The 16,728-nt window shown below is 39.7% G+C and overlaps 1 protein-coding gene across 1 annotated transcript in view; it reads left to right on the top strand.

Annotated features, from left to right (window-relative positions):
• The window catches only part of OPN5 (opsin 5), a 41,888-nt gene extending 26,648 nt beyond the window's left edge, over positions 1–15,240 (top strand). Inside the window, exons 5-6 of the mRNA XM_036766671.1 lie at positions 7,558–7,799; positions 15,177–15,240. Coding sequence (XP_036622566.1) covers positions 7,558–7,799; positions 15,177–15,240 — 306 coding nt within the window. The remainder of the gene's footprint in view (positions 1–7,557; positions 7,800–15,176) is intronic.
• The last annotated feature ends 1,488 nt before the right edge of the window (positions 15,241–16,728 follow it).

Raw genomic sequence — 16,728 nt, 5'->3', positions numbered from 1 at the left:
ACTTTTTCCCTTTTTATATTTTAAATGCATTTTGACAAAGAATGATTTTTAAACAGTCAATGTTGTTGATTTGGGCCTTAATAGTCCTCAGGAAAGGGTCATTAGGCCACAGGGTTATATGGTGGTAAGTTTTGTTTGGGGACCAAAAGACCTGGACTTGGGTTCTGGCCCTATAGCTCATTGGCTATGTACCCTTTGATAAGTCATCTGATAGCTCTAGGCTTCATTTTCCTCCTCCTTGAAAGGAAGGGGGTAAATTTCACTTGATGATCCTGAAAGTCCTTCCCTGCTACAAATCCTATACTCTTACAGCCAGGTTCCCCCACCATTGTTTCCTTGATGGATCATTGTAATTAGGGTTGATGAAGGCAAAGAGCATACCATCCAAACCAGCTTTTGTATGGTTGGTTACCTTAAACAACAGCTATTTTCTGGGCAGCTGTCCAGGATGGTACAGTTAAACCTCATTAATTCAAATGCCACTAATTAGAAAGCTGAGATAATTTAGTCTGGAACTAGGCTGAATTTGATCTTTGGACTACACAGAGAAAAAGAGAGAGTTTGCTAAACATATTAATAGTGTATACAAGATAGACTAGGAAATGTTAAAAGCTACTTAAGAGGGCAAATGGTTTTGTAACACTTTAAAGGTCTTTAAAGACTCCCTCTTACATATACAATAGATCTGTAACTATATCTGTGAAGAATTTCTTACACTAATAAAATCAGGTATGACTAGTATGGGCAAGTAGGTGGTGCAGTGGAGAAGTGCCAGTCCTGGAGTCAGGAAGACGCATCTTCCTGAGTTCAAATCTGGCCTCAGACACTTACTAGCTGTATGACCCTGTGTCACTTAGTCCTGTCTGTCTCAGTTTCCTCATCTGTAAAATGAGGTGGAGAAGGAAATGGCAAACTGCTCTAGTATTTTTGCCAAGAAAATCCCAAATGGGGTCATGAAGAGTAGAACAAGACTGAAACAACTGAACAACAACAGACCTGTGTGTGTGTGTGTGTGTGTGAGCATGGGAGCATGTGTGTGTGTATACACACACATATATATACACATACATATGCCCACATTAGTGCAGTTTTAAATATATATGTATAATATATGTATATGTGCTAATTCCATATATATTCCTATATATACTTAGGATATATTATGTATACACGCACACACACACATATATCTATATACACATACATCCCTACATACATACACACACACAGTGTTTTCAATCATTTTTTAGCTATGTCTGACTTTTCGTGACCCCATTTGGGATTTTCTCAGCAAAGATATTGGTTTGCCATTTCCTTCTCCAGCTCATTTTACAGACGAGGAACTGAGGCATTATATCAATTCGTGAAGGCAGTCCCCCAAAGGACTATTAGGAAATATTTGTTTTGCTTTGTTCTTGTTACTTTCTGAACTCAGAAATATTAAAACTCTTTTTCTTCCCGCAACTCAGATGGGACTTCCTTTGTGTTTGTGAGGATTTTCCTAAATATATAGCTACTCTAAAGGGCATCTAGGTGGCACAGTGGATAGAGCAACTTGTCCTGGAGTCAGGAGTACCTGAGTTCAAATCTGGCCTCAGATTTACTAGCTGTGTGACCCTGGGCAAGTCACTTAACCTTGATTGCCTCCAAAAAAAAAAGATAAATATGTAGATACTCTGAATCATATGCATAGATATCTTAAGTCATCAGCTCTTAGTGCTGACCAGGTTCTTAGAGGTCATCTAGTCTCTTTAATCTGATTACAGATGAGGAAATAGGCCCAGATAGAGGAGTGACTTAGGAACATTGGTTCAGGGATGGAAGTGACCTCAAAGGCTATTTTGTTCAATGTAATGAGGAAACTGAGGCCGGGGATCATAAATTACATGCCAAAATTATATAAATCAATAAACATTTATTAAACACATACTATGTACTTAACACTATGCTAGGCACAAAGACCTAAATGAAACAACCCCCAGCTTCAAGGACTTTCTGTTGTATATAGGAGACAACATTGGAACCCAGACTCTTTGGCTACCAAAGCAGTGATCTTGCAACAGCAGTATAGCTCCTGTAGCAAGCTGCCTTTCTTTCTATCAACACTAAGAAATGCCGGATTTTGGATACCTTGTGACCCCTTGATTCCTGGCTTCAGCCCAGCATGATCCTCTAGTGCCGTAAGAATGAAAATCCTGTTCCACCTTAGACACTCTGCATTCATTACTTACAGAGGGTTTTATTTTGTTTTGTTTGTTTTGTTCCTCCCCTTTGTGATTCTTCAAGGTTTGAACATGCAATCATGTCTTCCCCTCTAATAAGTCACCTCTCCACCACCCCCTTTCATCTGCATCAAATGCTATTTATAGCTGGTGACTGGAACAGAGCCATATGTGAATGTGGCTACTTTGGGTTGGCTCTGTGAAAAATCACCTAGCACTATGCCTTGCTTTCAACCCTAGTATCCCCTATTACCTGGTCTATCCTCAGAGCAGCACTAGTCATTGCCTGTGGGCCCTGACTGGACTGCAATGGATGGCCAAAGCTTCCCAGTAACATGGTGGGGAGCATTGTCCTAAATACTTAAAATCTAGCTCCTGTGCCTTAAGCCAGTCCCTGCCCAATGTGGGAGTATTGTGCTCAATTCTTGACCCAAACTGAGAAACACAAATGCATGGAAAGGTCTGACCTGATTTGCATCTTGTCTTCTGCTATTCAGCTATAGCTTTTACTTGTTTTCAAAAACTGGTTGTGAAGAAAATTGCAACTAGAAATTAACTGCAGGAGAGATTTAAATTTTTTAAAGTAAAAATCAATATTATCTACTTGGACCATTTCCAGGATGAACAAACACATGGCAGGATAGAGTGGGAGTCAGAGGGCTGGGGTTCAGATCTTCAATCTGCTGTTTACTCTTTGGTATATTGTTGGACAAGTCAATTGATTTCTTTGGGCCTCAGTTTCCTCATCTGTAGAATGACGTGGCTGGACGAGATGGACTCTAAAGGCCCTTCCAGCTCTAGATCTATGCTCTCACCTGGGGTGACATTTGGCAGGTCACTTCCTCTCGCCATGCCTCAGTTTCCTTATCTGTAAAACGAAGGATTAGAGTGATGATCACTGAAATTCCTTTTAGTTCTGAATTGTAGATCCTTTGATCCAGGATACTTTTGATTCCCAACCTACATTTCCCAGATGACAACAGTATCTAAAATTTGCATCCTTAGCATCATTCCTTTGGGTTAAGGCAATAAGCCTTTAGTTAATATGCATATACATTACTTGATAAGTAATATTTTTGCTTGACATTCAAGAATAGATAACATCCAAGATACCATTCAGTTCTAAATCTATGACTCTATGTCTCAGTATCTCAGAAGCTATTTTTTTTTCCTTTTGAAAAAAAGATAGAAAAGGAGGTCTAGGGCAATTAATTACCTTTCACTGACATGCATCTATCCATCTCTCTCTCTCTCTCTCTCTCTCTCTCTCTCCATCCATCCATCCATCGATCTATCTACCTACCTATATATCCATCTGCCCCCACCCATCCACCTATCTATCTATCCATCTATCATCTATCTGTCTATCTATCTATCTATCTATCTATCTATCTATCTACCTATCTGCCCACGTATCTATCTATCTATCTATCTATCTATCTATCTATCTATCCACCCACTCATCTATCTATCTGTCTGTATATATGTACGTGCATATATTTATATGTATATATTTCTATATAACAATATGTGCATTAACATATGTATATAAGCACATGTATTTTATATATGCACATATATACAAATTACATATGTTTATGCGTGTGCTTATATACATATATTCAAAACTTTTAATCACCATCTCCCATCCCTCTTCTTTTTCTCTTAGAGTCATGTTGTAGTCAATCAAATATATTTGATATCATTTGGCTTTTACCTGTGTCTGGGAGAGGGTCGGGCTTTGTTGCAGAATTACCTCATTTGCTCTGTCTGGGAACCACAATATGTCTAATTCTTCAATGTGTCTTTTCCGAAGGAGGAAAAACAGTACAAATGTTTTAAGTACTTCCTGAACTCCATTGCAAACTCCCATAAAAGCAAAAAATACATAAAATGTAGGAAATATTATTTGCTAAGTGTTAATTTATTTTCTGTCAATGACTTTGGCAGGAGTGTACAAGTACATGGCATAGAAAATGGCTTTTGAGATATTGTGAAATCAGCATATGAGTCACCAAAGGAGGATGGATGAGAGTAATGTTAAACCCCCAGACATCTGCTAAAGCAATGTTTATTTATATATTTATTATTTATTTGGGAATTTCGAAAAAAGGCATTCACTGCAGAGCCTCTAGGCAACCATTCCATATGAAACAAAAAAAAATCATAACAGAGCAAACAGAGTAAAACTTCAACCCAACAGGTCCCTGGAGAAAGATGGCAAGCAAAACCCAGCAGGAAATTTGCATGTGATTATTAGGCTTGTTCTAATTCTTGGTAAAACACAGGTGAGCGTTGTAGGCGGTGGAATGTGAGGCAGCTGTGACTGGGCCTACGTGGCTCACTCTGAGACCTGGGCTACATTCCTTAAGCTTCTAGTTCTTAATTTAAAAGCACTTTGGGAAGGTAGGAGCTAGGCTGGTTTTAGAAAGCCTAAATCTGATTCTCAGATCTATAACTCCACTACTTGTACAACCTGGGGCAAATTACTTTCATATCCTCATTGATGAAATAAAGTAGCTGGTGAGGCATTTGTAACAACAATGTTGCCAGTAGATGCTGTGAGAGTATAAGACCAATAACACCAGCACACAGGAAGGCTGCTAGCACAGATTCTTTGATCAGCTTTTCTAAGGAAAGCAACTTTAAGGTGTTAACAATCTCACTTTAATCAAACATACATATATCACTCCCTTAGTTCAGGGGGGAAAGCCAGCATCCTGAACTTCAGAGCAAATACAAACAGAAATTACAAACAGGGACAATATAAACAGAGCAAACACACACAGTTATCAACAGACAGACCTCCAGCTGTCTGAACAAAGAATTACATAGTTACCGAGGGAGAGGCACCAACATCTGGATTCTCAAAGCCAGGGGACTCCAGTGGCTACCCAGAGTCTCGACTGGTCAAATCACAGGACACTCTTCCAGTGAGTGAGAGCCCCCAGCAAAATGCTAATCTCTGAGTTTATATACCCTGTTCAGGGTCAAAGGGTGTCATAGCCATGCTTCTTGAACCTATGTGAACTAGGCTTTCTCTTGACATAAGCAGGTAATCAAAGATTCCTGATTTAATCAAAGAAACAAATGCCCGATTCATTGGTTACCTCAGTGCTCCAACAGGGAAAACAATAAAAAATCCCCACCCTATTTACCATTACAGCATCTAGGTGCCACAATGGACTGAGTGCTAGTCTTGGACTGATGAAGACTTGGGTTTAGATTCTCCTTCAGATACTTATGACTTGTGTGAACCTAGGCAAGGATCTGAACCTTTCTGGGCCTCAGTTTCCTCACCTATAAAATCAAAGGTTGGGCTGGATGGCCTCTAAGGTCTCACCCAGGTCTAATTCTGTGATATTGTGATAGGACCAAAGAACTGGAAGAGATCTCAGAGGCCCTCATTTTAGCTCTAAATCCTATGAGCCAATGAACAATTAACATGCATCCCTGAAGAAGATTCATACTGAAATTTCAATGAGAGCAAAGTTTTCCCTAATGGCAAATCTGGGTCATTGAGAGTTTCGTCAAGGTGAACAAATCCCCTAAGTAGGTTTTAAGTGAATGTGGGCTGAGTAATCAGGACAGACTCAGGCAGACGTATGCTCTTTGGCATGGTTTCTTTTCCCCAAAACTGAGTACATCTCAGTTTATTTTTGACTGGGGGTACATTCGTATCCCTAGATGAATGTGATATGGAGAGGGGAGCAACTGACAAAGAATAGGATAAAGAAGATTTAATAATGTCTTGGCCAACCTCTACCAAGTGGTAGCATGGAGGTGACACTGAAATTCTCAAAGGTTATGTTAGCAGGATGAATGTTCTAATGTATCCCACCAAACTAGAAAGGTGTGGAGGTGGGACTACATGTTTTTCATCTAAGGAGTAGCCTAGCTAACTGTGGAAAGGCCTGTCATGATTTCCATTAATAAGTAACCTCTTTAGGGGCAAGGACCATGTGTTTGCCTTTATTTGTAGCCCCACTGCTTAGAAGACTGCCTGATACTTGGTAAGTATTTAATAAATGCCTGTTGACTGATTGACTTGTCTAGGTGTCAGGGCAATCAATATTCTATCTTCAAGAATTCTTTAAGATTATCTGTAAGATGCAGAAGGGTTGCATGCAATCTCTGCCTCCATCCTCAATGACACAATCATGGATCCTTAAAGAAATATGGTGATAGAGTACTGGAGAAAGATCACTGGCTCAAGTCAGTGGACTTTGGTTCAAAGCCTGTTAGGCCATCTAGGTGACACAGTGAATAAAGTGCTGGTCCTGGAGTCAGGAAGACTTTAGTTCAAATTTGGCCTCAGATGTTAGCTGTGTGACCCTGGGCAAGTCACTTAGCTCTGTTTGCCTCAGTTTCCTCATATACATGGTGTTCCTAAAGTCTGGACACATAGGCAAAAATGCATATTATTTTTTGCAGATGAAGGTTTTTTATTTTTTGACAGTTTTTTATTTTATTTTACCAGAACACAAATGCAAAATAGAAAAAAGAAACAAAAACATATCATAAACTTAAATATTGAAACTTAAATATGAATATATAAAATGCACATTTTTAAGAAGTGAAATGAATGAAATTTTTATTTAATTGGAATATTAACAAAAGACATCTTCAATATGATTTCCACCAATTGTGATGCAAAGGTTGATGCGCTTTGTAAGATTCACGTGAACTCAATGCACTAACTCCACATTGCCGTCAATTGCCTATGTGTCCAGATTTTAGGAACACCCTGTATAAAATGAGTTGGAGAAGGCAATGTCAAACTGCTCCAGTATGGAGTCATGAAGGGTTGGACAGGATTGAAATGACTGGACAACAACAGCTGTAGAGAGAAGTCACTTAACCTCTTTGGGTTTCGGTTTCCTTTTTGTAAAATGAGTGTATTGGACTAGATGGCCTTTGAAGTATCTTCTGGCTATAAATCTATGATCCTATGACCTGGTTTGCAATCTGGGCTCTGCTGTTTACTATGTGTGCTACCTTGGCAAATCTTCTCATGTCTTTAGGTTTTAATTTCTTCATCTACACAATGAGATGGGTTGGACCTTATGGTCAAGGATATTTTTTCCAACCGTATGTCTGTGCTGTTATGAAATATTAATGGCTAAAGCACTATATGGGTACATGCAAAATAAAGCCTAGTTATGTGGAGGGAGAGGAAGAGGATATTAGGTGAATTTTCCAGGTTGTATGTGGTTGTTGTTTTTTTGTTTGTTTCTTTAAATCATTTTATAGTTGTCCATATTCTGGGTCCCTGTCCTTTGTATAGTATTGCACATCTGCCAGTTGATTCTCTCTTTTGTTCTTCTCTCACCAGGTGGCAATGTTGATCTGTGCAGGGTTCCTTATTGCCTGGATCCCCTATGCCGTGGTGTCAATGTGGTCAGCTTTTGGACAGCCTGATTCCATCCCAGTTCAGTTTTCAGTGGTGCCAACCTTGCTTGCAAAGTCAGCAGCTATGTACAACCCAATTATTTACCAGGTCATTGACTGCAAATTTGCCTGTTGCCAATCTGGTGCGCAGAAAGCAGCCAAGAAGGCATCTTTGAGGGATTACAGGTAACTTCTATCAAGCACTGACAAGGTTTACATTATATCCTGTTAAGTCAAAGATCAATTTTTACTCAGAATCGAATAGGTAGGATCAGGCCACTTAGGGCTGGTGTTGTCTTCTGGTGAAATGACATAGCTAAGTTACAAACTAAAATGGATGGCAGCTGCTATAGGTATAGTGGACAGAATTCTGAACTTGGGATTAGAAGACCCGACTTTGAGTTCTGGTTCTGCCACTGAGAAGCAAAGTGAGCTTGGCCATTCTTTCTGAGGCTTGATTTCTTCATCTGTAAAATGAGGAAATATCATAACTAACAATGACTGTGAAGCTCAGATGAGATAATGACAGCTCTCGTTTATTGTGTACTTTAAGGCATTCACAATGCTTTATTTCCATTATTTTGTTAGAGGTGCATGGTAACCTGGGAGGCAGATGCAATTACCGCTCCCTTTTAAGACATCAATAAAATGAGGTTCTCAGAGGTTAAATGACTTACCTAGAGTCATATAGCTGTCTGAGGCAGGATTTGAACCTATATCTTTCAGACTCCAAATCCAAGAGTCTATCCATCACACTATTCTGCCATTAAGCAAGCAAGCCTTTGCTAGATAATTACTATAGGCCAGGCAATGCTCTAAGGTGTACTAGTTTAGCAAAATGTTCCATCTGCTATAAGCGTATTGTTTACTGCTTACCAAATAGCATTAAATCAAGCATACCCAGGTGATGTTTATGTAAGGAGGTGAGGTTGATTTTTATTGGAGGAGGGGAGAAAGGAGGAGTAACATTCGATTTTAGATCCCAGATCACCAGTCCATATAAATCTTTTTTTCTCTGTTTTCTGAGCAGCCACTATATAGCTATCCTAGCTCCCTATACTCATGGAATCACGACAGTTTTCTTCTTCTCTCTGTTGTTGTTAATGTTCTGTTGTTCAGTCATGTCCGACTCTATGTAGACAAAGTCCACAGGATTTTCTTGGCAAAGATACTGGAGTAGTTTGCCATTTCCTTTTCCAGTCTGTCTCTATTTTACAGATGAGTCACTGAGGCACATAGGTCTTAAGTGACTTGCCAAAGGACTGAGGCCAGATTTGAACTCAGATCTTCCTGACTCGAGCTCCGGTGCTCCATTCACTGCACTCACTTCTCTAGGCTAGTCCAAGTGACTTTTCACCAGAGCAGTTCTGTTATCTACTATTTGACTGCATTGGTTTCTGAGTTAAGAGGCTGAGATAGGCGTTAAGTCACTGTCAGGAATATTGTAGGCAATTGATAAGAAGGCTCTGGCTATGTTTTATTTAGCTCTGTCAAGGGGACTCTCGTGCCATCTTCTGGTGGGTCTCAGAAGACCTTAGAATTGTTAGTCTCTGGAGGTAGGGCAGGACTGGGTAGTATTCCAGAACCTGTTGGGATTGGACTATGACAAAGGAGCAGTAGAGGACTGCTTCCCTCCACTCTCCCAAACATTCTGCTCACTTGTTGGCTACTGTACTCTCCTAATGACTGCTATAAAAACTGCCTTACACCATCTTTTCTTTAAGTACCATAGAATAATCGGAATAGTCAGAAGACCTGGATTTTAATCTCATTCTATCTCTTACTAACTGTAGAACCTTCTTTGACACCTAATTTTTTCAGTTAGAAAGTGGGCATAATGATATAGAATCCAGATTTTACTTACTATACATTTATGGTATATACTTAGATGGTCCCTGACCATTCAACAATCCTATCTCTATACTCTTATCAATTGCCTACAGTATTCGTGACAGGGACTTAATTTTTTTTCCCTTTGTGGTAAGAATCCTGGATGTAGAATCAGAACACTTGGGTTTAAATCCTGTCTTTGTCACTTCTAATTGGTTTGACCTTGACCAACTCAACCTCTCTGGGGCTCAGTTTCTCACTCTGTAAAATTAGGAGATTAGATTACATAGGGTTCTAGGTTCTGTTTCATCAGCTTTGAATTTATGATCCTATCATCTACAAGCCCCCTAAAGAACCACCTCCATCTGATAATTTAGCCTCCTATTCACCACAATGAAGAATCAGTGTCCTTTCCCCTCCTCCGTTCTTTTCTGCATCATCATTCACTCTGTGCTCCTTCCTATTAGGAATAGAAGTTTTTCTACTCTTTGTTAAGGTTAATTCTCCTGCCTATCAATGAATTAATTAATCAATAGGCATTTAATAAATGCCTATTGTGTGCCAGGCACTGGAGGTATTAAAAAAATAGTCTCTGATCTCAAGTAGCTTACATTCTACAGGGGAGATAACATATACTTACATAAATATATGTTAAATATATTTATAATTAAATTACATTTATATTAATTTATATTAAACTTAATAATAACAGCCTTTATATACCACTTGAGGGTCTGCAAAGTGCTTTACATACATTATGCACTAAAGCAACCTTATTTTTCCTATGAGGTAGGTGCTACTTATTGTTAGTCCCATTTTACAGATGAGGAAGCTGAAGCACAGAGAAGTTAAATGATGTATCCAGGGTCACACATCTAGTAAGTGTCTGAGACCTGAACGCAGGTTTTCCCAAGTCCAAAGCCTGAACTCTATCCATTTTACCACCTAGTTGCCAGTGACATGGTTATTTGGGTGAAGGAAGCACCAAACCTCCGTATTTCTGGGATCTTGTTTTCCTTGCTCTATTTCTTACGCATCGCCAGCCTCTTCTTTCTGTTTGGCTCCTTCCCATCTATTTACAGGCTTATTTTGGTCTCTACCATCCTTTAAAAATGTTTTCATGGTTGTTTTCCCTTTCTAGTTTCTGCTTTGTGCCTCTGTTTCCCTTTCCTGTTAAATTTCTTGAAATAACTATCATGGCCACCTCCCTCTGTCTATCGCCTTCCCACCCACTCTCTCCTGAGTCCCTTTTTATCTGGCCTCTGCTGAAAGTCCCCTCTCGAAGGACGCCAATGATCTCTTAATTGTTAAATCCAGTGACTTTCTGCCTCTTCATCCTCTGTGACCTTCCTGCTGCCTTTGACCCTATCGGTTCTGTAGCTTTTATTGAATACTCTCTCCTACATTATCCATTGATACCACACTTAACTTGGTTGATTTGAAGTGCCAGACCTGAGTTCAAATCCAACTTCAGACACCCACTAGCTGCGTGACCTCATTGTGCCTTAGTTTTCCCATATGTGATATGGGAATAACCACAGCACCTTCTTCTCAGGATTGTTTTGAGGATTAAATGAGAAAACATGGCAAACCTTCAATTGCCACAAAAATGCCAGCTATTATTATTATACTATCTTGTCTCCTTCCTCGATGCCTCATCCTCTTTATCTCTGGTTCTTTTTGCTGCACAGGGTCGTTGTGAGGTTCAAGTAGCTGGAAAATTCTGTACTAGAGGGGCAATAGTATGTTATGAAAGCAAGTAGGGATAAGAGATAGGATGCCTTAGTGCAGGGGTGGGGAGCAGTCAAAGGGCCACGCTTGAGGATCTAGAGAGCCCCATGTGGCCTTGAGGCCTAAGGTTCCCTTCTCCTGCCTTAGTGGATAGAGAGCTGGCCTGGGAGATGGGGACAAGAAAACATGAATTCAAATCCTGGTGACTTGGGACATATGACTTTGCCTCAGTGCCCCAGGAGACTCTTAAGTTACAGAGTAGGGACCATCTGCCTTAGTAGAGGGAGCCTCTGCCCAGGGGCTTCCTGAGCTGACGGATTATCAGGTCTGATTTTTTTAAGTGCTACATAAAGGGTGGCACTATTATTTAAAGTTAAATAAAGGCTTAATTAAAGGGAAACTTAAGCTGCTATCATTCATTTTCTCTTCATTACAAATAAATGTAGCTTTTAATGGAGCATGTACATATCTAGTCAAAATGGCCCTTTTACTGTTCTTCATACCTGGTATCCCTTTTATTTCCTTTTTAGTTGCTTTTTACTGGCTGGCTGCCATGGCTGGAGTACATTTCCCTTAGCTGCTAATTCCTTTGTCTTCAAATTATCTTGTACCTATTTTGTAAAATATATATATGTATATATATATTCATGTTAGACTATAAGTTTTTTTTTTGGAGGGAGAAACGCAGTGCAATTGGGGTTAAGTGACTTGCCCAAGGTCACACAACTAGTGTGTCAAGTGTCTAAGTCTGGATTTGAACTCAGCTCCTCCTGACTCCAGGGTGGGTGCTCTACTCACTGAGCCACCTAGCTGCCCCAGACTGTAAGCTTTTTAAGGGTAGAGAATGCTGTACTTTTAAGTCTTAGTATCCTCAGGGCCTACCATAGTGCCTCACATACAGTAAGTGATTAATGAATGCTTGTTGTTCTACATTGTTTATCCTTTATTCTTGAAGAGGACTGTGATGTCAGGAAGATGATGCCATGACTTGCAAGTGAAGCGGATTTAAGTGAGGGAGGGCTGTGCACGGTCACCAGCCTCACTTTCTCTTCTGGAGGCATCTGGGTCCAGATCAGGACCACTGGAGATGGCTCTCTGTTGCTCTATAGATTGACTAGGAAAGAAGGACATTTCAGGAGGGAAGAACATGGCCAAAGCCTGAAGAATAATTTGGTGTCTTTTTTTTTGGCCATGGTTTTTCATTTTTTTTAGCTTAATTTGATTAAAATCAGAAAGCATTTTGGTGAATACTTTGAACTGCAATAAAAATTTAACACATGAAATAGGTGATTAAGATCGTCCATGGGGCAGGGTAAAGTCCCTGTCTAATTTCATCTTTGTGCCTGCTTCAGCTCTGATTACATAGTAGATGCTGAATAAGTGTTGAATGTTGCTGAATTGATTGTGAGAATAACAGTGGATCTATATCATTATACTAAATTTCTGAAATGAGATTTTCCTAAGGGGCAGGAAAAAGCTGGGATCATTGATCTTTATCCAGGTTTGGGAAATGAAAAGAAAAGAAAGAGCTAGTAGATTTAGGTCCCTTATTTATTAGCTTCATGCTAATCATTCTCAGTTTTGGAGGCTGTCTAAAGATGCAACAGTACTATCTATTTCACTAGGAGGGCAGCTGTTGTCAATGACCACTTTAAGGTGTCATAAAAGCCCCTTTGGCTTGTTATCCAGGGAGAATGATGCATCTTGCATTTGTATCATCATGTGTCCATGACAAATGCTTATGTGCCTGGATTCAAAGTGGGGCTGCTTGGTGGCACAGTGAATAGACTGCCAGGCCTGAAGTCAACAAGACCTGAATTCAAATCTGGCCTCAGAGACCTACAAGCTATGAGACCCTGGAAAAGTCACTTAACTTTATTTGCCTCAGTTTCCTCATCTGGAAAATGAACTGGAGAAGGACCACTCTAGTATCTTTTCCAAGAAAACCCTAAATGGGGTCACAAAGAGTCAGACATGACTGAAAATAACTGAACAACTGGATTCAAATGTTCATACTTTCTGGCTAATTATGGAGGGGAAAAATTTGTTCCCTAAATACTAGAGATGTAAAATGAAGGATCGGGCAGTTTAGTGGCACTGGGCCTGAAGTCAGGAAGACTCATCTTCATGAGTTCAAATCTGGTCTCAGATACCTACTAGTTGTGTAACCCTGGGCAAGTCGCTTAATTCTGTTTGCCTCAGTTCCGTATCTGTAAAATGAACTGGAGAAGGAAATGGCAAGCCTCTCCAGTATCTTTTCCAACAAAACCCCAAATGGGGTCGCAAAGAGTCAGACATGACTGAAAATAACTGAACAACAGCTGGATTCAAATGTTCATATTTTTGGCCAATTTTGGAGGAGAAAAAAATTGTTCCACAAACCCTGGAGTTGTAAAATGAAAGGTCAGTACAGTCAGTAAATAAGTATTTATTAAATGTTTACTATACCAGACACACTGTTAAGGTTCCATGAATCCAAAAAAAGAGGAAAAAATAGTTCTTCCCCTCAAAGAGTTTAAATTCTAATGGGAACGACATTATTTGGCCTTAGCAGATGGAGGGTTGGGACAGGAAAGTCCTTCATTAGAAGGCGGGATTTGAGTTGAGTCTTGATGGCAGCCAGGGCAACTCAGAAGTGGACATGAGGCGGGAGAGCAGTCTAAGCAAGGAGGATAGCCAGTGGAAAGACAGATAGAAGGTGGAATGTTATATTCAAGAATTAGAAAGTAGGGCAGTGCTTCTTAAACTGTGGGTCACATCGCAGCAAATATTTTATGCAGTGCTGAAGGGGTCACAAATGGAAAGTGTGTAAGAAGCCCTGGGCAGAGTAGCTAGATGGTAGAAAGGTTGGAAGAGTGTAAAGTGTAAGAAGATAGGAAAGGTGGAAGGGACCAGGAGTGGATACATCTACAGGGATATGTTGAAGGTAGAAATGACAAGATCTGGCAATGGATTAGATATGTGGGGTGAATGAGAAGGGTGAGAATGACACAAGATCCTGAATCAGGGTAATTAAGAGGATGATATTACCTCTGATAGTAATAGCAGAATTTAGAACAGGTAAGGGTGTGGGGCAAAAGAGCTCTGTTGTTGGACATGTTGAGTTTGAAATGCCTGTAGGACATCCAATTCAATATATCCAAAAGGCAGTTGGTGATGTAGGACTATAATTTGGGACAGAGATTAAAGCTGGACATAAAGATCTGGGGATAACATGCATAGAGATGATAATCGAACCACAGGAGCTGATTAAATCACTGAATAAGATAATATAGAGATAGAAAAGGACCCATGTTTAGTGGTTATGAAACGGATAAGGAGTCAACAATTAAATGATTGGAAAGGTAGAAGGAGAACCAGGAGAAGGCAGAATCATGAAAACGGAGGGAGGAAAGAGTGTCCAATGGGAGAAATAGTGCGCAGGATCTCATGTTATAGCATCAATACACTAACTGTAGCTTTGGGCATTCTGATCTATAGTTATTAGCCTTTCTAAAAAGCAGTGGATTGTTGGCATGGTACATGTTGGTGAATAGGAGGTACCACCCTAATTTATTTCACATTTTAAGAACATCTAGCACAGTCTGGATGGACGATTGGCAGGTATATTGCACTGGGGATTTTTATTCAGGTAAGGGTTGGATTAAATGGCCCCTGAGCTACCTTCTAATCCCAGAAATTCTGTCATATAAACACTCCAGCAGCAGTGCATGTCTTTCATGAGGCTTGTTCAAAGACTTCCTTAGATTTGTAGGCTTTATTTTGGTCATTTTATTGTAATATGAGCTCTTTGAGAACACAGACTGATTAGATTTTTGTGTCCAAATATTCAGGATGCACAGTGCAGTGCCTAGCATATAGTAGGTGCTTAATAAATGTTTGTTAATTAATTGATTGATTCTATTACTGCATGGCTATCTGTTCCAAATGTTATGAAGGAAGCCTTCATGTTAATCAAGGCTGTTTCATGAGATACTATTTCATTTTTCTCCCCCATCACAGGAGGCATACTGTGTCTACCATCAGGAAATCATCATCGGTGTCTGAAACCCATCAAGAGGTATGAAGATGGATATACATACAGCATGCAAAAGTGCTCCTATGGACGTTTATTTACTTCTTTGATCCATCATCACCAACATTTTCAGTTGTGAACATATTTTTCTTTGTCTTTAAGTATTTCTTTTTTTATCTCATGTTCTGCATAAGGTTTCTGTAGATTCAATCTTTCCTCAAATCAGAGGATGCTGAGATGCTTCAATGGAATATGGAGACAAGAATAATGAATGGGATTCTGTGTTGGGTTATAATATTAGGACAACCATCCACTGTCGAGGTCTTTATTTTTATATTTCCTTTCCCTCAGACTTTATGATCAACAGGTGGTAGGATTTAAAACTCGAAGGGACTTAAGAGGCTATCTATCCCAGCGGTCATTGCTGACATTCAACTTTTCAAGGGGAAAAGTCAGTGCCCCTGAATCTTCTTTAGTCAGCCTCAGAAACAGAATGACATCTCTGCAACAGCATGGAAGGACCAAGGCTTCCAAACTCCTTCCTTTTTGTATTTCCCAAACCTGAGTAGATACCAGTGATATCAGCTTTTTCCCCCTCCTGACTCTCAGGAGAATCTCAATTAAGAAGCTTAGATTAAATTGCATTGATTTTTAGAAAACATTAATTATATAGTTCTGTTCCACAAAGGATCTAGGCTAGACACATATTTTCAATTTTTGGTATTTTATTTATTTATATGGTGGGAGGCTGGAAGGTGGTTATGGGATGAAATACTTAGAGCACTACTCTTTGCATGCTCTAGACACTTTTAATATCCACTTAGCCAATACTTTATTCATGCCAGTGGTGAGGGCCAAACCCCAGAAGCAACTATTCTCCAAAGTATTCAGTAGTTCTCAAGGGAAATTAGTTCTGTCTTAACTTTGCAATTGGAAACCTCACTTTCATCCCAGAATCTGATGACAAGGACAATTCTTGCTGAAGATAATTTCACACCAGTGAATTTTTCTCTTCAAATTCTACCTACTGTCATTGTTGGTATCATCGTCCTCCCTGACTTCTTTTCTGCTTGTCTTTGTCTCTCTGCATCTGTCCCTTTCCCTTTCCTCTACTTGTTTTCAAAGGAAAACTTCAGGTAATCAGAAGCTGTATGTTAGATGAACAAAATAAACATGGAATTAGCAGGATGGATCAGCCCTGTAGGCATCCCAACTGTATTCCAATGGGTTACTTACTGGTGAGATAGCCTAGGTAGGGATTGAAAAGAAAAAAAGATGTGTTGGAACAGGTAGAAAAAGAAAATAATGATTTTTTTAAAGAAATGGGCAGAGTGGGAATACCAGGAAGAAAAAGGAGTAGAAAAGAAGTAAGAAAGGATACATGGGGGATGGAAAAATGAAGAGTCAGGAGATAGAGGTTTGAATCCTGGATGTGGCTACTTGCGACAGGGGCAAATCACTTTCCCCCTGGGATTCATTTTCCTTCTTTGCAAAAGGAAAAGTTTAGATTAGATGAGTCTTATGGGTCCCTTCTTGCTC

Source organism: Trichosurus vulpecula, chromosome 7 (assembly GCF_011100635.1).
Source record: "Trichosurus vulpecula isolate mTriVul1 chromosome 7, mTriVul1.pri, whole genome shotgun sequence".
NCBI lineage: Eukaryota > Metazoa > Chordata > Mammalia > Diprotodontia > Phalangeridae > Trichosurus > Trichosurus vulpecula.
Note: the sequence above shows the minus strand (reverse complement) of the source record. Positions and strands in the feature narration are given on the sequence as shown.